Genomic DNA, 23,611 nt, shown 5'->3' with positions numbered 1-23,611 from the left:
GTTTAAGTGCTATGTTGGACTATAGCCGAGGGGCAGCATTAGCGGTCGCCCCCTTCTTGTCGGTGATGGAACTCCTAATAGTATAAGATTTTATCGATGGAGATAGAAGATACCGTCCCTTGTTCCACGTAAAAATCAACCCTCCATACATGAATTTCTGAATCCGTCACATACTATAGCCCAGCCCAACAGGCCGAAAGAACATTTTTAAGTGAAACATCTTATTCTCTGTTTTGTGTATATCACGTCGCTCGATTCGCTCCTAATCTCCAACACGCAGCGTGGGCCATCCGACGACACCGCGAAGGCGCATCGCTCGGATCTGTCCAACCGTGGAGTGACTCCACCACTACATCGTCGCACTGATCCTCGCGACGCATGCGTATCTCTCTGAGGACATTACAGGACAACTGAACAGGTAATCCTAAATCTATAATATTTTCTTTTCTCTTTTCTAGTATATCATGTTCGCAATCGCCTCCCAATTCCTGTTGTCACGGTCGCCGTCGAGCAGCCAAAGCAAGCCACCGCTTCGTTGTTAATTGCCAAAGCATTGGACGTTGCAGCGTTGGTTTTGCCAAAGCGTCGACTTCACAATGATTTATAATTTGATTTTGCTGGGTTGTCATTATTTCACAGCACTTGTAAAATAAGATTACAATACCATTATTTCACTAAAAAAAATAGATCATTTATGACAAATTTTATTATGATTTTTTTTAGAAAAAAAAACGATCACAAAAATAATTTGCGACGAGACGATTTTTTTTTTTTTGAAAAAAGATGATGAAAATATCTAAATTCATCATCAATTCTGCGATGAATTAAAATTTACAAAAGTAAATTTTCGTTGTTATTTTCGTTCCAGATTTGGCTATGAATCCCGTTTTCATCGCAAATTTGCAACGAAAAATTTTTGCCGCCAAATTTATGACGAATAAATTTTCATTATAAATCTACGACGAATTCCTTTTTAATCACAGATTTGCAATGAAAATGAGATTCATCGTAGATTTACAACGAAAGCAGGATTTGTCGCAAATTTCTGCAATAAATATATTCTCGCTGAAAATCAACGACAAATCCCTTTTCGTCTAAGATTTGCAACGGAAACTATTTTCATTGCAAATTTACGATACACACTGTAGGTATGGTAATTTTGCGACGAAAAGTATTCGTTGTAAAATATGTCGCAAAACAAAAACATTTTTCACATAACCTCCCCATTTCTACATTAATTGATAACATATTTTCAAAGAAACCTATGTACGACGTAATTTCAAATCATACAATACACAAAGAAACAAGTAACAACAACGAAGTAAGATCATAAAATATCCAATTAACTAAATTCCACGTAACAAAACCATATACAACATAACCAATGCAAAAAAATTCAACAAGATCCAAACCAACTTCTACAAGTATCATAAACAATTTCACAAAACACAATGAGATCTGAGGTTCGAATCTCGGTAAAGCCGAGATAAATACCTCCCTTATGTATTAGTCACTATTCCGAAGGTTAGTAGCCGCCCGTGATTTACTTCCTCCGTGTTGACCCTGGGACGGGTTAGCGAGGACGCTGGGGACGAACGTATTCACCTTTTGTCACAATAAACAATTTCACAAAATATCCTATAATAAAATTCAGTAAATATTACAAAATATTCAATAAGTCTCAACAGGATGGAAAGATATAAAAGAAGATCATCTTCTTCTTCCATGGTAAACATTTCCTTCTCCTTCCATACTCTCTTACCATTCCATGGTAGACACTTCCTTCTTCTTCCATACTCTCTTCTTCTTTTCCCACATTAGAAAAAAAACAAACATATAATATCATTTTTAACAAAAAAAAAATCATATAAATTAATATAAAACTTAATATGTAAAGATTTTCTTGGCCATCCGACATGATTTTTAATTTCCACTGTTTTCTTTTGCCTCACTAATCCTATTTGAAACGAATTAATACTACTAATCAAAAATAAAAAAAAAATGAAGAATTCATAAACTCAATCAAATAACAAATGCTAAAAAAATAGTAATTTTGAAACAAATAACGTTCATACATAAAAAAAAAATCATGAAGAACCATCACCATCACTCTCATCATCATCATCTTTACCAGTATCACCAGAATCAGGAGGAATCTGACTTGGAGTGGAGCTTAATTGAAGATATTGCATTATTAAATCTTGTTGTCGGCGTAAATATCCAATTTCACGATCCCTGTGCATTATTTCCTTGTCCCTTTGCAATGTTATCCGCCTCAAATTACTAATTTTTTCAATCAAGTTTTCTTTTCGTTGCAAAAGGTGGAACCGCCACCTTAGCGGCCCCCTGGGTCCGATCAAGTTTTCTTTTCGTGCCCTTACTGCTGGTGGGGTGAAAAAGATATACCAACAACTCCTGATCAAAATAATACCATTATTTTTCAATTCCATTGCCTTTAGCTTTTAGGATTTTATTTTAGAATAAGATTATAATTTACCCAAAAGATTATTGTACTTTGAGCCATTAATGAACTATTATTTGATTATTTATTTAGGGATATAATTTGAACTATTTACAAAAAAGCTAAAGACATTAATACCTTCTTTCTTTAAAAAGAGATATTGTAAAATTAATGAAAGCACTTTAATTCTTACTACAATAGAACATTAATCTAGTTAGTCTTCTTATTCTAGTGTTTAAATTACTTCAATTTATTCTTCTAGTGAAGACTATCAGTGATCCTCTACTTGTATTGAATGAGATTCGAGAAAAAAAAATAAATATGTGAATATCATGTTAATATATGAGATGAGATAAGACGTTCATATATAAAGATGAGACCTTATCAACCTGATATATTGGAGTATCCGACTACAAAATTTAGAAGTTAAAATCGTCGATTTAAAAAATAATAATTCTAGAAATTTCATTGGTTAGAGTATTTATCTTCAACAAATAAGGTATATTGTTTTTATTATTTTCTTTTTCAAAATGATATTAATTCATCTAATATTTTGACACTGATCAATGAAAGATTTAACAATTGTAAAAGGATAAACCAAGAAAAAAAATATGTGCATTTCTTACCTATATTAGTTCTGCAACTTCTTCACCTCATACTGTGTAAGAGAAAGACTTAAAATTTGATGAGACTCTCTCAACATATTGATAATATGATGCTCATTCAAGCTAAAGAGGAAAATGAGGAAAATCGTTGAGGACCTATTGTCACTATTCTCTAGCTAGCATTTCAAGGTTGTACCTTTAGAGATAATGATGAATCTATATCTTTATCTAATCATGAGAATTTTTTTAAATTAGTGATATTTTGCAAAAAAAAAGTGTGGAAATTAATAAAGTTGTACTTCATAATACTCCAAAAAATGGCCAATATATCGCTCCAGAAATTCATAAAGATATTTTACATATTATGGCTAATAGAGTACGCTAGATGTTTCGTGAAAAAAGTTGAAGATAAATTCTTTTGTATTCTTGTTGATGAATCACGAGATATATCTAAACAGGAGCAAATGAACATTATCTTAAGTTTTGTGAACAATCATGAGATTTTCACAGAAATATTTTTTTGTCATCAAAAGTGTTAGTGACACTACTTCATTGAATCTGAAAAAAGAAATATCAAATATTCTTGTGCTTCATGACCTACAAGTTAAGAAAATTAGCGGCTAAGGATATGATGATGTTATCAATATACATGTCACATGAAATGAACTTCATATATTATTATATTTCTCAAAGATTGTTCTTATGCATACTATGTCCATTGTTTTGCCTATCAACTATAACTAAACATTAGTTTCTGCAGTCAAGGATGTTAGTGTCACTTGGGAATTCTTTTCTTATTTGAACAATATTGTTAATATTATCACTTCTTCTACTAATTGTATTGCTGAGTTACATATATATTGCACAAAGAAATGAAATATAACATATATTGGTAATTGAAGAATGTGATTCTAGAAGTAGGGCCAATCAGATTGGTAATTTATAATGGACAGAAGCTACTCGTTTGAGTTCTCAATATGACTTAGTAAAAAGCTTGATAGGTATGAACGTTGCAACTTGTAAAGTTTTTGAAGTTCTTAGTGAATATTCTCCAAATGAAAGAATTAAGATTGAAGTTCAAAAACAAAAACATGACAAGTTTTGAATTTGTATTCATTTTGCACTTAATTCATAAAATTATGAAAATAACATATACTCTTTGTCAAATTCTTTAAAGAAAATCTCAAGATATTTTAACTGCTATTACATTTGTCTCTACTACCAAAACTTAAAGAATGCAAGTAGTAAGAATTTCTTCATAAAGTGAAAGTTTTTTGTTTGAGAAATAAAATTGATGCGTCTGATCTTGATTGCCCATATAAGATCGGTCATTCTCATTAACAAACTATAGTTGAACATCATTACCACTTTGATGTTTTTAATATAGCAATAGATTTTATCTTGATGGAGTTAAATATTCAGTTCAATGAGTCATTAGTGAACTTCTTTTTCTTAGTACAACTTTAGATCTTATAAATTTATTTAACTCAATTATCAGTGATGATATTTACAAATTCTTGCCAAGAAGTTTTATCCTGCAGATTTCACAAATCAAGATATCATTACTTTAGAGTATGAATTGGTACATTATAAATTTGGTATGATGCAAAACTTTAAGGGGTTTTCACTTATTGAGTTGTGTCAGCAATTGACTAATAGTGGGCGGTCAAAGGTATATATGTTATGTTGACTAGATTGATTTATCTTATTTTGATGTTATCTATTTTGACTGCCACTACTGAGTTAGTAAGACTTTTTAGCAATGAAGCATGTGAAGACGACACTTTGTAATAAAGTGGAAGATGATTTTTCTTGAAGATTGTTTGACACTCTATATTGAATGAGATTTAATTAAAGATATAAATGTAGATTCTATTATAGGTGAATTTTATGTTTTAAAATTTCATAAGGCACAACTTTATTGAATAGTATAATGTAATGATTTTTTTGGTTATATATCTATATAATTTATTATATTTTTCATAATAGTATATAATTTATTACATTAAGGTCAAGCCCCTCAACTCTAATTATTGGATCTATCTCTAATTTGATAGTTGCTGCTACGTAAATGTTAAATCTTAAACTTTAAAAAATTATTATTTTTGACTTGATTAAATCATAGGTCACATAATATATAAATTCGAACCTCGTTCGTATATCTATAAGTAATTATGAAATGGAAATCATAACAATATAGTTTCATACTAAAAAAATATCATTTAAAACTTTTTTAAAGACTCCCAATCATTTTAATTTTAAATTTATTTATCTATGTTGCAACAATTATAATTCGTAATTGATACGGATAGGTCAAGGGGCTCAAAAGGAGATAGGAGAAAGTAGAGGGGCATTTCCGTCATTATGCATGCTAAGGGATTAAGGCAAGCACGGGTGGGAGAAAAGAGAGGGGAGAGGCTCGTGGTTTTGGGGCAGCCGCCGCGAGGGAGAGAAGGAGGAGAAGTGAAGATGGGGTTTTTTCTGCTGCTCGCGTTTTTTGGTCCGCCGCCAGGAAGAGATTCTTCCTCCCTCCTTGCCGGCGCCGGCCGCCTCTCTACTCCCCCTCCTTTCATCCGGTCCGCACCCCAACGCCGCCAACAGGAAGAGGAGCCGGGCTTCATCGCCGCCGCCGCCACTGGACCGATTTTGACTCCTCCTCGCGGCCACAGCCGCCGCCGGTAGCCACTGCTGCCTTCCCCCGCGTCCACAGCCGCCGCGGGTAGCCACTGCTGCCTTCCCCCGCGTCCATAGCCGCCACCGGCAGCCAACGCTGCCTTTTCCCGCGGCCACAGTCGCCGTTGACAGCCGCAGCTTCCCCATCTCGCATCTACTGCCGCTGTCTTTAGTGGATATCGTCACCTTCCAGATAGTCGCAGCTCGATACTATTTGGGTTATTCCAGCCATCGCGCCGAGGTTGTTCCGGCCATTGAGTCGTTGGGTTTCACTCTGTGCATCTCTTATGATTATGAGCTATCTGTGTTATCCGGCCTGCGTGCCGCGTATCGGCCTACGAGCCATTATGTCTCGACCTACATGCCGCTTTCCGGATCCAGGGCCACGACGACTTGATCATTAGCTCGACCAGCTCATCCATCCATCCGAGGGCGCCCCCCTGGGCCAGGGTACGTTCTCGTACCTTCTTTGCATTTATTTCAATATTCTATCATTATCCGGATATTTATGCATTTGTGGAATTCGCCTCGAGCACCGAGGTACCAGAGACCGGGGGGACCCGGTCGCTGGATACAGGTACAGTTGACCGGAGGAGGACTTCTGACGATCTGGTCAACGTAGCGGACAGCTCATCGACTGGGTCATGAGGATGCGGTCAACCTTCCAGACACGTCACACCGGCAGGTTCGTCTTCTCAGCTTCTAGACAGGAACAGTAATATAACACACTCGACCAATTCAAGATTTAAGTCGGAGATGAATCCTCTTACTGGACAGTCGTATGGATTGAGGTGCTCTTTTGATATAAAATGAGGAATCCTTTGACTATTTCGGAAATAAAAACGTCCTTTTAATTTTTGTAAAATAATAACAGATTTAAAATAAGAAAACTGAAGGTATTTTTTAATAAAAAAGATCACCACACTGCTCCATACATCAATTAAAAGATTGTCCACGCACAGACCACAAAATGAAATTAATTAAAAGACAATAGCGATTTTAACACGACGTAATTGATTAATTAGATCCCCGGAGGGCGACGGCGCCGAGCACTGCCAGGACGACGTAGAGGGTGGCGGTCAAGGTGGAGAGGACGACGGCGGCGACGAGGCGGCTACAGAATTCATTGTATCCTCCCAGCTCGCTCTTCTGGACTTTCTCCAGCAACGCGGTGATGGCCACCGCCGCGCCATTGGCCGAGAACAGCATCGCCACCACCACCACATCGCCGATGGCCAACAGCAACTTCAGGCAGCCGCCTCCGCCCGCTCGCCTGAGGATCGACGCCACCAGCGAGCCCACCGAGTAAGCGAACACCAGCGGGTTGATCACCAAGAAGTATCTGCATGCAAAAAGTAAATTTGAATATTTCAAGGTTCATTTTGAAAATTTCAGTCCAGTGAGGTCCACACGACTAGTTAATACTTAATAAGAGACAAGGGGTAAAATGTAATTTTCTTTTGTGAACTTACACGAAGGCGGCGGATTGGGTTGACTTTACTTCGACCTCTCTGTAGCCGTTGTTATCGTTGATTGTGACCGTCTGCTTGGCGGCCCCCATCACCGCCGCCGATATCAACGTCAACAAGATGGCGGCGCCGCGGATGACGAGATCGATGATTTTCAGAATCGCTGGAGATCCTTCTACGGCGTAGCCATTGGGCGGAAGAACCTTCGGCGGCGCCGCTGCCTCCACGTTGCCTCCGCCGTTGTATTGCATTCCGTCGAAACCGCCGCCGTACTGCCCCATTAAACACTCCTAGGCAACGAATTGAAATTAAATGAGAAGATCTCTTTGAAGTTTAAGAAGTTAATACAAGACCCTCTATATATATATACACAACCACGGTACCTTATTGGACACCTTCAAGTTAACTCCTCTAAAGTCAAATTATAATTTTATATTTAAAAAAAGAATATTGAACAGTAGGTTAACAAAATTTTAAATGGGATAATACTCATCGAAAATGCATCCCACTAAGCCCATTGTCAACCCTAAGCAAGCTTTGTATTAATGCTGGTCGAGTTTATTTTTGTTCACTTGTTCTTTTTTTTGTTTGTAACATTATATATATATTTTTAATGTGCACTCACGTCACTTGTTTTTTTTTTAGTAATTCAAAATTTTAGCGCATATGATCAGGAGATGATTGATCCGACCCCTTGAGAATTTTTCATTGACTATCGGAATAAATGAAAAAGTACAGATGAGTGCTAACAAACGCTCCAACATTATAAGCTTTTCAAATTCTTCAGTTGTAAAGTGACTTGGGTGAGATTTAAACCCTCGCGTTATCTAGAGAGCTCGTTCCACCTCTTACAATCGTATCATAGCACCAAGGGCTTGTGCCACTTGTTATTTTCTTTTCAAACTCAGGTCTCCAGATATTTCTATCCTTTATTCACTTGGAGGTGGTCGTCTTGGTCTTACGGAAATTTCCCCTGGCCACCAAGTAAATCCGAGAAGCATAGATGGGCCACTAGGATGGTCCAACACCATGAATGATTCGAGCGTCGTAGACATTTATTTACGCTAGGTAAGAATCGAACCCTCAGTGTTTGAAAAACTTATCTTTCCTCTTACCACTAATTTATGTTCTTTAGTTAGAGAGTGCTAATGAAAAATAAAGTAAATGTTGGGAATACGGTCGAAATCCATATTAGAAATATATAAAAAAATCATTAATTTATAAGATGGAAAATATCTCTATTGATATAAAGTCTTTTAGATAGATCCTAAAAAAAATCATAAGGACTTAGGTTCAATGTGGACAATATCGTTGGGTGGAATAGTGGCCTTGAACGAAGTAGGTGGGGGCTCCCAGAGAAGTAAACTCTAAGTGAAAAAAAATCCAAATATGTCAAAGGTGACCGGATGCTTGGTGAAAATCCTGGGAAGTGAATCCTAAATAGTGAAAAATACTTAGAGGAGAGGAGTAACCTCGATTGATCGAATGCTTGAGGGAAGACCTAGAGCAAGTCAAGGGTGACCTGAGAGGAGTGACCTCTGTTGGTGCAATCACCCCTAGACCAAGTTAACCAAGCTCGAGTTGACTCGAGTTGGGGTTTCGATGTTTGATCAATATGCAGTGCAAGTCCTAGTGAGACTAGGCAGTTAAAGTTCTAGTGCGACTAGACAATGGAAATCTTAGTGGGGTTAGACAATGAAAGACCTAGTTGGGAGCTACGTAATAGAAGTCCTAACGAGGCTAGATGGTGGAAGACCTTGTTGAGAACTAGACAATAGAAGTTGTAATTGAGAACTAGGCAATAGAAGTTCTAATAGGGCTAAGCAGTGGAAGACCTAGTTGGGAACTAGGTAATGGAAGTCCTAGCGGGGTTAGACGGTGGAAGACCTAGTTGAGAACTAGGCAATAAAAGTCATAGTTGAGGCCTAGGTAATTGAAGTCCTAGCGGGGCTAGGCGGTGGAAGACCTAATTGGGAATTAGGTTAAGTCCAAAATGGTTCAACTAGAAGCTGAACACTTGGCACGAGATGAAAAGTCTAAAGTAGATCAGCTGGGAGATGAATACTTGACACGAGATAGAAAGTCCAAGTAGGTCATGGTTGACCAGACACTTGATAGTCGGAAGTCCAACAGGGAGTTGACAGAAACGAGGCAGAGCAAACTTCAGAATGTCATAACTTTTGACTTGGATATCAAAACGAAATAATTTTTATTGCAAAATGGAGCATGTTCAGAGATCTATGTTTGTCAAAATCAAGTATCAGTTGACTAATGATTTTGATCAGTCAACTGATGACTTTAGAAACTGAACAGAGGTAAGCCGATTTAATTGCTAGACTCGACTGATGGAACTAGTCGGTTGATGGGTTTGATTAGTTGATTGATGACTTTAAAAACTAAATAGAAGCAAGTCGATTCGGTTGTTAGACTTAATTGATGACATCAATCGACTGAGGGCTGATATCAGTCCATTGATGATGATCAAAATTGAACAAAATCAAGTCAAATTCATTTGTTCGATTTGACTGATTCGATCAGTCGACTAATGATTAAATCAATCAACTGAAGTTTGAATTATCAACAAAATCAGACAGGTTTTTAGAAAGTTCAGAGGTCATTCAACGGTCGGAGAGCATATCAATCGACTGATAGATAAGATTAGTCGACTAATAGGCAAAAATCAGCCCCGTCCTAAAATCTTTAAAGGAGGGGTTTCGAGAAGTTTTTTGTTGCCAGTTCTTAGGGGTTTTAGAGGATAGTGTTGCTGAATTTATAGACCAACAGGAGACAGTTCCAAGCTACAAGAGATCAAGCAAGCAATGTTTTGATTGAAAAGTCAATTATATTTGTCTTAACTTTCTTATTTTTTTTATTCTTGAACTTAAGTTGGTAAGAGGCTTCTCCATTTTTGGAAGGTTTTCAAGAAAGAGGAAATTTTTAGTGGATGATGTGAGCGAGAAGCAGACCCTTAGATTAGCTATTTCAAAGATGTGGATATCAAGTAAAATTATAGTGTAATGCATGTGATGTCCAAGTTGATTGAAGTTTCCGTTGCACATTGAACAACGAGCACACAACAACTACGAGAAACAATCAAAGTTATTCACCTCCTCTATCTCACACAGGTCCTAACAACCTTTATTGACTGAATACTTGAGGAGATGTCGAGAGCAGGTCAAGGGTGACCGAATACTTAAGGAAGGCTCAGACTATAAGAATAATGGTGATTCTTCATTTGAGGAAAAGATTGTTGGTAATGCAATTAAAATCTTATATTAAAAATGCATGAAAAGATCATAGATTTATGAGATGGAAGATATCTATATTGATATAAGACATTTTGGGTATAACCCAAAAATAAATCTATGAGGGTTTAGACCTAGAAAGTCTGGGGAAGTAGTAAACCCAAGGTGGTGAAAAAGTGTTAGAAGAGTGACCTCTTAGAGGAGAGAAGTAACCTCAATTGACCATATGCTTGAGGAGAGGCCTGAGCAGGTGATCGGAGAGGAGTGACCTCAATTCAACGGATATTTGAGGGAATTAGGCTCGAACTATGAGAATAATGGTGATTTTTCGATTGAGGGGAAGATAGTTGAGAATACAATCAAAGTTCCATGTTAAAAATATATAAAAAAAAATTATAGATTTATAAGATAGAAGATATCTCTATTGGTATAAAGTATTTTGGATAAAATTTAGAAATAAATATATAAGGACTTAGATCTAAAATAGAAAATATCATATCATTGTGAAGAATGTGATTTTTTTCTTGACCGTAAAATACAAGGCAATTTCATTTTATTTTTTTATTATTATTTTTATTTGGACATGATCTTATCCGAAAGTCGATGAGATGGATGCTAGGGATGTGGCGCTCCTGCTGACCTCCTGTGGACTTTGCTCCGCCCTGCAACACAAGCAGCGTCAGTGCCGAGCCAGGGAAGGGGTCCCTGGCGATGGTCGTTTGACGCTCAAGTCAGTCTCTGGCGAAGAAGAAGAAGAAGCAAATAGCGGAACAACAAGAAGACTATAGCGCAACAGTAAATATCGCATGTAACGCATACCCTCGCCGATGCTTAGACTTCCTTTATATAGAGCTCCTGTAGCGTACGTGCACACTTCCCAAGGTGGTCACACATCTCAAAGCTTTCTCTGAAAAGACTTGTCAGTAAAGTGTCCCTGACACAGTACCTTAATGGGCCGAGCATATCTCTGAAGTGGCAGTGGAAGCTTCCGCCGTACGATCCTCTGTCTGACCATGCCACCTGTCAGAGACACTAGCTCCCAAAAGGATGTTGAAAGATAGTCTGCTGTGTCTGTTGCTTAGCCGAGCGGAAAGTAGGTGGGGGCTCCCAGAGAAGTAAACTCTAAGTGAAAAAAAAATCCAAATATTTCAAAGGTGACCGAATGCTTGGTGAAAATCCTGGGGAGTAAATCCTAAATAGTGAAAAATTCTTAGAGGAGAGGAGTAGCCTCGATTGATCGAATGCTTGAGCGAAGGCTCAGAGCAAGTCAAGGGTGACCTGAGAGGAGTGACCTCTGTTAGTGCAATCGATCTTTGGTCAGGGTTGACCAAGTTAACCAAGCTTGAGTTGACTCGAGTTGGGGTTTCGATATTTGATCAATATGCAGTGCAAGTCCTAGTGAGACTAGGCAGTTAAAGTTCTAGTGCGACTAGACAATGGAAATCTCAGTGGGGTTAGACAATGAAAGGCCTAGTTGGGAGCTACGTAATGGAAGTCCTAGCGAGGCTAGATGGTGGAAGACCTAGTTGAGAACTAGGCAATAGAAGTTCTAATAGGGCTAAGCGGTGGAAGACCTAGTTGGGAACTAGGTAATGGAAGTCCTAGAGGGGTTAGGCGGTGGAAGACCTAGTTGAGAACTAGGCAATAAAAGTCATAGTTGAGGCCTAGGTAATTGAAGTCCTAGCGGGGCTAGACCTAGTTGGGAATTATGTTAAGTCCAAAATGGTTCAGCTGGAAGCTAAACACTTGGCACGAGATGGGAAATCTAAAGTGGATCAACTGGGAGATGAATACTTGACACGAGATAGAAAATCCAAGTAGGTCACGGTTGACCAGACACTTAGTAGTCAGAAGTCCAATAGGGAGTTGACATAAACGAGACAGAGCAAACTTTAGAATGTCATAACTTTTGACTCGGATATCAAAACTAGATAATTTTTATTGCAAAATGGAGCATGTTCAGAGATCTATGTTTTTCAAAATCAACTATCAGTTGACTGATGATTTTGATCAGTCAACTGATGACTTTAGAAACTGAACAGAAGTAAGTCGATTTAATTGCTAGGCTCGACTGATGGAACTAGTCAATTGATGGGTTTGATTAGTCGACTGATGACTTTAAAAACTAAATATAGAAGCAAGTGGATTTGATTGTTAGACTTAATTGATGACATCAATCGATAGAGGGCTGATATCAGGCCACTGATGATGATCAAAATTAAACAGAATCAAGTTAGATTCATTTATTTGATTTGACTGTTTTGATCAATCGACTAATGATTAAATTAGTAGATTTATAAGATGGAAGATATCTCTATTGATAAAAATTATTTTGAATAAAATTTAGAAATAAATATATAAGTAGTTAATTTAAAATAGAAAATATCATATCATTGCGAAAAATGTGATTTTTTTTTCTTGACGGTAAAATACAAGGCAATTTCATTTTATTTATTATTATTATTTTTAATTGCACACATTTAAGATATTTATTTATTTTATAAATAATTTTGTCCCCTTCTGTTAGCTATTTCCAGACAGAACATGAAATATCAAAGTAATAAAACATGCTCTCCATTGTATAATTGACTCTCATCCCATAATTAATATTTCACGTGGGCCTCTCACTAAGCTTAGAAATGGAAGAGGAAATTATTATTTGTAATATTTTTTTTCAAACTATTTTACAAGTAAGTGATCCCTCTAAACAATAACGTAACTATGTTTTGTTGACATGAGAGCAATCTCCAATGTAAGTTTTTTAAAAGATTGGTAAAATTAAAAAAGCTCAACAAAAATGCTTTAACGAGTGTGAAAGTGAGATTTTGAGTTTTTAGTTCAAAGCAAGTTCGATTTTTTAAATCTATTTTTTTCTCTTAGAGATTGAGCTATTAATTATTGAAAAACAAATATTCCATGTTTGACTTTTTAAATAATTAAAAAATAATTTTATGAAGTATTTAATTATAATATTTTATTTCATGAAGGGTGAAATTTGTACTCTTTTCTTTTAAAAATAAATATATTTGGAAAATAAATATATTTGATAAGTTTAAAAAATACAAATGACTATAATTAAATTAAAATTCATAAGATAATTAAATATTAAATAAAAATTATAAATTAAATTAAATTAAAAATCATAAGTTAATTAATTTATTAATTAAAAATTATAAATAAATTAAATTAAATTAAAAATCAATTAATTAAAATATTAAGTAAAAATTATATAGAGATAGATATTAAATGAAAACAAATAATAAATGTAGATATGATGTTTGAAGATTATATAGGACCAATAAAAAAGTTATTTGAAGATTTTTTAATTGTGGAGAGTAATAGATTTTTTTACTTTTTATGTGATATTGATGTCGTATATTGAAAATTAAAAAAAAATTATGAAAAAATTTAATTATTGAAGATGCCCTCAGACGAAACGCTTTAACTGATTGTATCATTTGAAATTGCTTGAACATTCTCCCAAGAAACTCCTTTAAATTGATCCTATAATAATTTCATGTTGTACTACTCAAGCAACGAAACACATGTAAATGATCTCAACATACATGTAAAAATAATAAAAAGTACTCAAAACTTCAAAGCTTCCGTGTTTGATTTACTCTGACCTAATGATACGAATTAAAAAATAAAATAAAATCTATTTTTTTATGATAGTCTGATAATGCTTAAAAATATCAAATCAGCTCATCTTTCTTTAATTTTTTTTATCGACACAAATTTTTATTTTTTAAGATGACTCTTATCTAATTATTTATTTATTATTTTAAACTATTTATACATTAGATATTTATATTATATGTATAGAAATTCACTTGTTCGGATCCTACGTACCTATATCAATGGAAATTCCATATTCATATTAGAACCGCTGTGATTTAACAAAGGCAAGTTAAATTTAAGGGTTCTCCGAGTAAAAACACTTTCATAATCTTAGTTTTATGACTCAACAAAAGCTAGAAAAAGTAAGTTTGAAAGAAAAAAATTTATATGATAGAGTAGATATTTATTTGAAAATTTTGGAGTCTTGTCTTGAAGTCTAAATCATAGTTATGAATCATAATTTTTGAACTTTAATTTTGTTGAGAAGAATATATAAGATGTATTATAATTGAATGATTTTAACATAATTTCTAACAATATGGACGGAAAATGATAAATCTAGATCATTCAATATGACAATATTAAAAAAATAATAATAAACACTATATTGCTTTCTATTATGATATTGGAATTAATATGATTTTACTTCTCTATTAAATGACCAATATTATTTAATTTTATTATGATTTTTATTAAATGGCTAATATTATTTGACATTCTTATATAATGTGAGAATGAAAATTTTATTTAAAATTTAATAAATAAAAATACATATTAATAAAATATAAATAAAAAGTAGAAAATTTGATCTCCCTATATCAATTTTACAATTTTTTTCTCCATCAAAAATATCATTTAAGAATAAAGGTAAAAACAAAGGAGAAACCCGACATAGATTTTGTTAAAAGGTCCTCATTTTCTTTTGTTCATGAGTCACGGTATATATTCTCCTAACATATTTTGTTTAAAATTATAAGCAATTAAGTTTATGCAAATAATATTTAATTTTCATATTTAACAAATTCAATTTATATATATATATATATTTAAAATTTCTACATATTCAAGTTTACGATCCAACTAGTTTTGAAGGTGACCGACCGGCCCAATCCGACATAGATTTTCCTTCGAACACTAAGATAAATCTAGAAGTGCAAGTGACAATAATCCACACCTAAGATCCACTAGAGAAGGAGTCATGGAGGTTGTGATGGGGCCGACTGCCCTCGGCCCTCACCAAGAGACGGAGTCCCAACCGTGAGCGATGAGCCATGACCAACGTCCAAGGAGGAAATGAGGAAGAATGAGCTTTTGTCTTCGTGATTTTTGTCGCCTTTTTTTTTATAAAGAAGTTAGTAGATCGTTCTAAGAGTCTGTGTTCGTGGTTTTCATTGCCTTTTTTTTATAAAGGAGTTAGTGGATAGTTCTACTAACTCCTTATATATGTAAAGAGTTGTGATACTCATCTAGAATTTTCATCTAGAAAATTCATCTAGATAGACACATAAATGATGAGACCCACCATTTCACTTTTTGTGGGCCCATCATTTATGTGTCTATCTAGATGAATTTTCTAGATGAAAATTCTAGATGAATATCATTTCTCATATGTAAAAAAAAAGATCATCTTATTAACTTTGCAGTCGGTAAGCTACGGCCAGGCCAACAATTCAATTCCTCTTTGACTCTCTCCTTCCCCTAGTTTGACCGATTTATCATTCCAAAATCAGATTTTAGAACCCATGTTCAACTGTTCTCTAGTGCTCTCCTTGTCTGCCTCTCGACTATCTCTTTTTCTCTTTGCTATCATCGGTCCACCGCCCAACGTCAGCCACCGCTGCTCAGACTGCTCAGTGCTCAGTCTGCCAAGACTCGTAAAAAAACTTCATATTTATTTCCTATTGCCCATTGTTCATTCATAATTAAGTGTTAGATTATATAATTAATTAGAATTATTTATTTATAAAATAAAGATGGTTATTCTTTTTCTTTGGCGTTAATTTCTACATGGTATCAGAGCCTTTATTTCTATCTTTTTGATAATTTGATTGAATCATTGTTAATTCGATCTACAATTTTCGCGGATCGTACAGTTTTGATTGGGTTCCTTTTGTTTTCGCAATACTTGATTTTGTTTGGTGTTTTCGCAATACTCGTAGAGAAGAACAACGTCTTGTCCAGTTCTTGATGGCTCTTCGCGATGACTTTGAAGGATTGCGTGGAACAATTTTACATCGTAGTCATCTCCCTTCTGTTGATTCAGTAGTACATGAATTGCTAGCTGAGGAGATTCGCCTTAAGTCCCAGGTTGATAAGAAGACTATTGCGTCATCTACGCCATCAGTTTTTGCAACACCACAACGATCTATGCCACATAATCAAAGTAGGTCGACTTCGAAGGTTTCTATTGATAAGTGTGCCTATTGCAAAGAAAAAGGACATTGGAAGTCTCAATGTCCATTACTATTGAACAAAGGTAAACAACATCAGCAGCAAAGATCTCAGTCCCCACCATTGCAACATCATAATGCTTCGTGGAAATCTAGTAATCAACCACAGTCTGGTAATGCAGTGGCTGCCCCCTCTTTAGATCCGCATATGCTTGAGCAGTTTCAACAATTCCTTGCTTCACAGCCCTCTGCCATGTCTGCTTCTTCTCATATAGGTTTGTCATCCTCTAGTGCATCAGGTATATCTTCCTCTTTATGGATCTTAGATTCTGGAGCCTCTCATCATATGTCACCTAACTTGTCATCTTTTATCTCCTTATCTTCTAATTCATCTGTATCAGTTATGACGGCTAATGGTACTCCGATGCCATTATTAGGTGTTGGTTCTGTTGTTACAACTTGCTTATCTCTTCCCGATGTCTATTTTATTCCTAGTCTTACACTTAATCTTGTTTCTGTTAGTCAATTGTCTGAGTCTGGATATTTAATCTCTTTTTTCTCATCCAATTGTTATGTGCAAGACCCGCAATCTCAGAAGGTGATTGGGATAGGTCGTAGGCAAGGGGGACTCTATGTTTTGGATAAGCTTCAAGTACCAGATGTTGCAGCTTCTAGTATCGATTTGTCATCTTTCCGATTGAGTCGTTCTTCTTCTGATTTTTATTTGTGGCATACTCGTCTAGGTCATGTTTCAGCCTCTCGTTTACAATTTTTAGCTTCATCTGGAGTATTAGGAACTTTAAAAAGTCATGATATTTCAGATTGTAGTGGTTGTAAACTAGCAAAAATTTCTGCACTACCTTTCAATAGAAGTCTATCTTTTTCTCCTAATCCTTTTGATCTTATTCATTCTGATGTATGAGGGCCTTCTCCTGTTACTACAAAAGGGGGATCAAGATATTATGTTTCTTTTATTGATGATTGCACTCGCTATACTTGGGTTTATCTTATGAAACACAGATCTGATTATCTTACAATCTTCAATAACTTTAAAGCTCTTGTCAAAACTCAACATTCAGCAGTTATCAAGTGTTTTCGTTGTGATTTGGGAGGTGAATACACTTCCAATACTTTTTCTCACTTACTTGCATCAGAAGGTACTATACATCAAACATCATGTTGAGAAACACCTGAACAAAATGGGATTGCAGAGAGAAAACATAGACACCTTGTTGAGACAGCCCGTTCTTTCTTATTGTCTGCAGATGTTCCTAGTATTTTTTGGGGAGAAGCAGTTCTTACTGCTACTCATGTAATTAATAGGATTCCAACTTCTCACAATTCGGGTTTGTCTCCTTTTCAAAAATTGTATGGTCATGCTCCTGATTATTCCTCTTTACGTGTTTTTGGTTGTACCTTTTTTGTTCTTCGACCACACATCGAACGTGATAAATTGTCCTCTAAGTCTGCTTTATGTGTCTTCCTTGGTTATGGTGTTGGTCAAAAGGGATATCGTTGTTTTGATCCAGTCAGTAAAAAATTATATGTCTCTCGTCATGTTGTGTTTCTTGAGCATATTCCTTTCTTCTCTATACCTCTTCTATCACATGACATGACTCATGCAGATCTTATTCACATTGATCCCTTCAGTACCGACACCGACGAAGCCTCCCCCACGGCTACTCTTCCACATGACAGCTTCAGTGAATCTGGTATTCTCGAGACACCAGCTCCAGCTCCACCTCCACCTCCACCTCCCCCTCCTGCGCCTGTTCTATCACCTCAAGAGATTGCGGACAATCCTATTCGTCGGTCTACACGTCCTCGTAAGTCTACTAGACTACCCGATTTTGCTTATTCTTGTTATTCCACTTCCTTTGCTTCTTTTGTTGCTTCTGTTCATCGTCTTTCTGAGCCTCTGTCCTATAGAGAAGCTGTTGGTAATCCTCTTTGGCAGAATGCTATGGACGAGGAATTAACTGCTCTGCATCATACTCATACTTGGGATTTGGTACCCCTACCACCAGGAAAATACGCCATTGGTTCTCGTTGGGTCTATAAGATCAAAACTAAATCTGATGGTTCTATCGAAAGGTACAAAGCTCGTCTTGTTGCTAAAGGTTACTCTTAGGAATATGGCATGGATTATGAGGAAACTTTTGCTCCTGTTGCTAAAATGACCACTGTTCGTATGTTGATTGCTGTTGCCTCTGCTCGTCAATGGAAAATATCTCAGATGGATGTCAAAAATGCTTTCTTGAATGGTGATCTTCAAGAAGAAGTGTATATGATGCCTCCTCCTGGAGTTTCTCACCGTTCTGGTGAAGTTTGCAGGCTTCGCAAAGCTCTCTATGGACTCAAACAGGCGCCACGTGCTTGGTTTGCGAAGTTCTCCATGGTGATTACCTCACTTGGCTTTCGTTCCAGTAATCATGATTCAGCTTTATTTGTCAAGAGTACGCGTACAGGTCGTATACTTTTGTCTTTATATGTGGATGACATGATTATTACCGGTGATGATTTTAATGGAATTGAGTCCTTGAAGTTTGAATTAACTCATTGTTTCGCTATGAAAGACTTGGGATCATTACGCTATTTTCTGGGGATCGAGATTGCCTCTTCACCTAAAGGCTATCTTTTGTCTCAGTCAAAGTACATAGCTGATCTATTTGAGCGTGCACATCTCACTAACAACAGGGTAGTTGACACTCCCCTTGAGACTAATGCTAGGTACTCTCCTTCAGATGGTTCTCCTTTGCCTGATCCTAATCTCTACCGTACAGTTGTGGGAAGCTTGGTGTATCTCACTGTGACTCGTCCTGATATTGCATATGCTGTACATGTGGTTAGTCAGTTTGTCACTGCACCGACCACAGTTCATTGGGCTGCTGTTCTTCGCATTCTTCGGTATCTTCGAGGAACTCAATTTCAGAGTCTTTTATTCCCTTCTACTTCCTCGTTAGAACTTTGTGCATATTCTGATGCTGATTGGGCGGGTGATCTTACGGATCGTAAGTCGACCACCGACTTCTGTATTTTTCTTGGAGATTCTCTTATCTCTTGGAAGAGCAAGAAGCAAGATGTTATTTCTAGATCCTCCACAGAAGCTGAGTATCGTGCCATGGCTACCGCCACTTGTGAGATTGTTTGGCTACGTTGGTTGCTTGCAGATATGGGAGTTTTTCTTCAAAATCCTACTGCTCTTCATTGTGATAATAAGAGTGTCATTCAGATTGCGCGCAATACAGTTTTTCATGAGAGAACAAAGCATATTGAGATAGATTGTCATTTTACTCGTCATCATCTACAGCTTGGCACTATCACACTACCTTTTGTTTCTTCCTCACTACAGATAGCTGATATGTTTACCAAGGCTCACTCCGCTTCACGTTTCCGGATTTTATCTGACAAACTCTCAATGCTTCTGGCTGTAGCATCGTGAGTTTGAGGGGGGATGCTAGATTATATAATTAATTAGAATTATTTGTTTATAAAATAAAGATGGCTACTCTTTTTCTTTGGCGTTCATTTGTACACTAAGGTTATTTTTTTATTATTCTTATCATTTTGATATTGTTAATTAAATAATTGTGTTGTGTATTTAAATTTAAAAGTGCATAAAATCAATTTGGGTAGTTGAGTATTTAGGATATATGGTTATTAGGAATTTAGTATTAATTTTTTATTTCAATTTAAATTAGGGGTTTTAGGGTTTGAATTCTAAAATATAGAAATTAAAAAATTTAAATTATAAATTTCTAGTTGTTGTGATTGAAAAAAATGTAAAATTTTAAATTGAAATTAGGGAACTATAATTTAGACAATTATATTTATTTATTTAATTTTAATCTTAATTTTACATTAATTGCAAATGTTGATTTAATTACATAATATATATGACTTTATTTTTAATTATTTATTTATGTAGATTGGAGAGATTTTTTAAACCTAAATGTTTTAGTAGTGAGGTTCTGCTAATGATCCAAAAATTCGCACTCGAGCACAATCTCCATTATGAAAACACTCCTTAGAATAATCCGGAGGTGGAGAAATCTCGTACAATCTCACACAAGAATACAACTCAAAACTAGAAGTAAATGTATATAAATACAATAAAAACTCTTTATTTGATCTCTTGTAACTTATAATCACCTCTTGAACTTTGGAAATGCAATAACACTTATCTCCAAGAAGCTTTAAGAACCAACGATAATGGTGGAGAATAATCAGTTAAAGTCTTCTTTCGTTTGAACTCGTCGTCGCCTTTATATCAGCCTTTTTAGGGCTCCCGATTGATTGAGTTTGCTCTCAATCAATTGCTACATCAGATCCTAGCGATCACAGCCGTTGAAACCCTACATCCTGCGCAACGATCATCTCCCAATCAATTGGTCGATCGGGAGTAGCTGGATTGATTGACTGATCGATCCAGGAACCTTTTATGCTCTTACAGAAGGCTCCAGAATCGATTGACCAATCGATTTCGGCTTCCTAGCGTGATTGCAAGAAATCTAGCCACAATCGATCAATTGATCGATTGGGGAGTAGCCCAATCGATTGGTTGATCGATTGGGAACCTTTCTGTGCTTGTGAAATTTTCCCCCAATCGATGATCGATTAGGCTGCCTTTGCTTACAACACTCTCCCAATTGATCAACTGATTGATTGAGACCTGGTTCAATTGATTAACCGATCAATTGACCAACCCTAACTTCCTGAAACTCAAGTCTAGGGGTTCCAAATCTAACATCCAGTCAACTGTGACCTGTATGGACTCCTCATTGCTTAGCATCTGATCAACCTTAACCTACTGAGACTTCGTTACCAAATGTTCGGTCAGTCCTTTCACCTACTTGGACTTTTATCCTTTTGCCAAGTTTTCGGTCAACCTTTGACCCACTTAGACTTTTTCCCCCGTGTCAAGTGCTCGATCAACCTTGACTCACTTGGACTAATCGTCTCGTGTCAAGTATCCGGTCCTCCATGACCCACTTAGACTTCCAAACACCAAATGTCACCTGACTTCACTCGCTAGGATTTTCTTACTGCCTAGCTTCACTCACTGAGACTTGTCACCTGACTTCACTTATCTGGACTTTTCATCACCTAGCTTCACTTATTAGGATTTTTCCGCCTGACTTCACTCACCAGGATATCTCATCACTTAAGTTCACTCACTAGGATTTTTCAAATGGTATGACTTCACTCACCAGAACTTTCTCACTGTCCGACTTAACTCATTAGGACTTTCCACACCGGTGTTCAGTTAACATAGATCCACTTGGATCTTTATCTAATGCCAACCTTTCCATTGGTCTTGCCCTTGCTTAACCTTCATTTAGGACTTCCTAGTCAAGTATCCAGTCAATCTTGACTTACTTGACTCTTCTAGTCAACCTTTGATCGTGAATCTCCCATATGGACAATTGCACCAGTAATCTTCATATATTGTCAAACATCAAAACTCAAACATTAAGACTCAAGCTTAAGCCAACTCAAAATTAGTCAACTTGGTCAACCTTGATGCAGGAGAAATTGCACCAATAAATTGAACATGATAGGATTGTTGCAATGTTGGAGGGTGGAGAGATTAATACTGACAGTGGCAAAAATCAAGAAACTAATTTAGTAAGGCCATGAGATACTTGTTGGGGATCACACTACTTGACATTGACTCATTTATTATCTATATGGCCTTCGGTGACACAAGTGTTGGAGAATATTTGTGTTGATTCTAATTCTTTTTGATAGTAGAGGGTTGTCAAAAGTTTGATTCAGAAAATAGAGAATTATGATTTTGTTTTCATTTTGCACTTGGTGAAGATGATATTGGAAATGACACATGAGTTGTCACTTGTCTTATAACAAAAGGATCAAAATATCATCCAAGTCATAAGTTTGATTGAGAGTGTGAAATATCAATTTCAAATATTTAGGGAAGAAGGATGGTATACAATAAAGTCAACACATTTTGTGAGTTGAATGAGATCCAAACGCCGAATATGAAAGATAATTGTTTGATTGGTGGTCATAGTAGACGTAGAAGACAAATTATCACCAATTTACATTATTATTGTGTGGAGATTTTCTAGCAGACATTATTTCTAAAATTGTAATTTTATTATTATTATATTCGCCAATAAGATTTTCTTTACTTATTAATTATTATTGTTGCAAATTACAATATTAGGTTGTTGATTTAGTTAAAGAGATGAATACTCGCATTTTAGAATTGACACAAAATTGCTTAGTTGTATAATATGTCTTCATCCAAGAAATTCCTATTCTGAATTCAATATTCAGAAACTAGTTCGTCTTTGTGATTTATATCCTGAGGGCTTCTCAACAAATAATTATATAGTTATTGAGCAATAACTTCAGAATTTTATTCATACTATACTACAAGATCCAAATTTTTCTAGAATTGAACTATTGAAGTTTTGGGAAGTCTTGCTCAGAAAATAATTGAAACTCTAAAAAAATCAAGTTTATCTATTAGTTTATTGTCTGATTGAGATAACATTAATTTTACCAGTTGCAACGAATTTTTTGTTGAAAAAGTATTTTCTGTAATGAAGATGATAAAGACTGATTTACATAACAGAATGAGAGATGAGTGAATGAATGATAATTTAGTCATATATATCGAGAAAGATATCTTTTCAACAATTGAAAATGAGTAAATATTGTAGTGTTTTCAAAAGATAAAAAGCCACATGATGCAATTACCTCCTCTTTCTTATCTGACAACCACGAGGCCCACGACCAATGTTAATATGTTACCAAGTGTTAACCAATGCTTCAATAAGCAATAGTCTAATAGTAATTTTATAATTTATTAATTTAATAATTTATTATTTTTATGATATTGAATTGAACTTTTTATTATTAAATATATTTATTATATTGTAAAAAAATTCTGTTAGCCTCAGTAAAAAATTATCTCTAGATCAGCCCGGTCCCAATGATTTAAACATGAAACAACAATTTTTTGGTTTTCAACCTGGGATATTTATGAAATTCCAAGGTATGCTTACCACCGTACCATTATAGCACGGAGTAAATAAGGGTGTAAATGAATCAAGCCCTCATGAGTTATTCGAAACTCGATTTGATTAAAACTTGTTTAATGAAGCTCGTTAAGATA

The 23,611-nt window shown here is 35.7% G+C and overlaps 1 protein-coding gene across 1 annotated transcript; it reads left to right on the top strand.

Annotated features, from left to right (window-relative positions):
• The first annotated feature begins 5,476 nt into the window (after positions 1-5,476).
• On the top strand, positions 5,477-7,239 carry LOC121990482. Its single transcript, XM_042544608.1, has 2 exons — positions 5,477-6,424; positions 6,765-7,239. The coding sequence occupies exons 1-2, from the start codon at positions 6,384-6,386 to the stop codon at positions 7,096-7,098; spliced, it is 375 nt and encodes a 124-aa protein (XP_042400542.1). The 5' UTR covers positions 5,477-6,383; the 3' UTR covers positions 7,099-7,239.
• Positions 7,240-23,611: the final 16,372 nt, after the last annotated feature.

The sequence above is a fragment of the Zingiber officinale genome, chromosome 6B, assembly GCF_018446385.1.
Source record: "Zingiber officinale cultivar Zhangliang chromosome 6B, Zo_v1.1, whole genome shotgun sequence".
NCBI classification, from domain to species: Eukaryota; Viridiplantae; Streptophyta; class Magnoliopsida; order Zingiberales; family Zingiberaceae; genus Zingiber; species Zingiber officinale.
The sequence above is the reverse complement of the archived record's forward strand: the minus strand, read 5'-3'. Positions and strand labels throughout refer to the sequence as shown.

Coding starts and splice junctions, on each gene's coding strand:
- LOC121990482 (XM_042544608.1), top strand. CDS start 6,384: ATGAGGATGCGGTCAACCTTCCAGACACGTCACACCGGCAG. Junction 6,425..6,764: donor CAGACACGTCACACCGGCAG/GTTCGTCTTCTC, acceptor TTGATTAATTAG/ATCCCCGGAGGGCGACGGCG.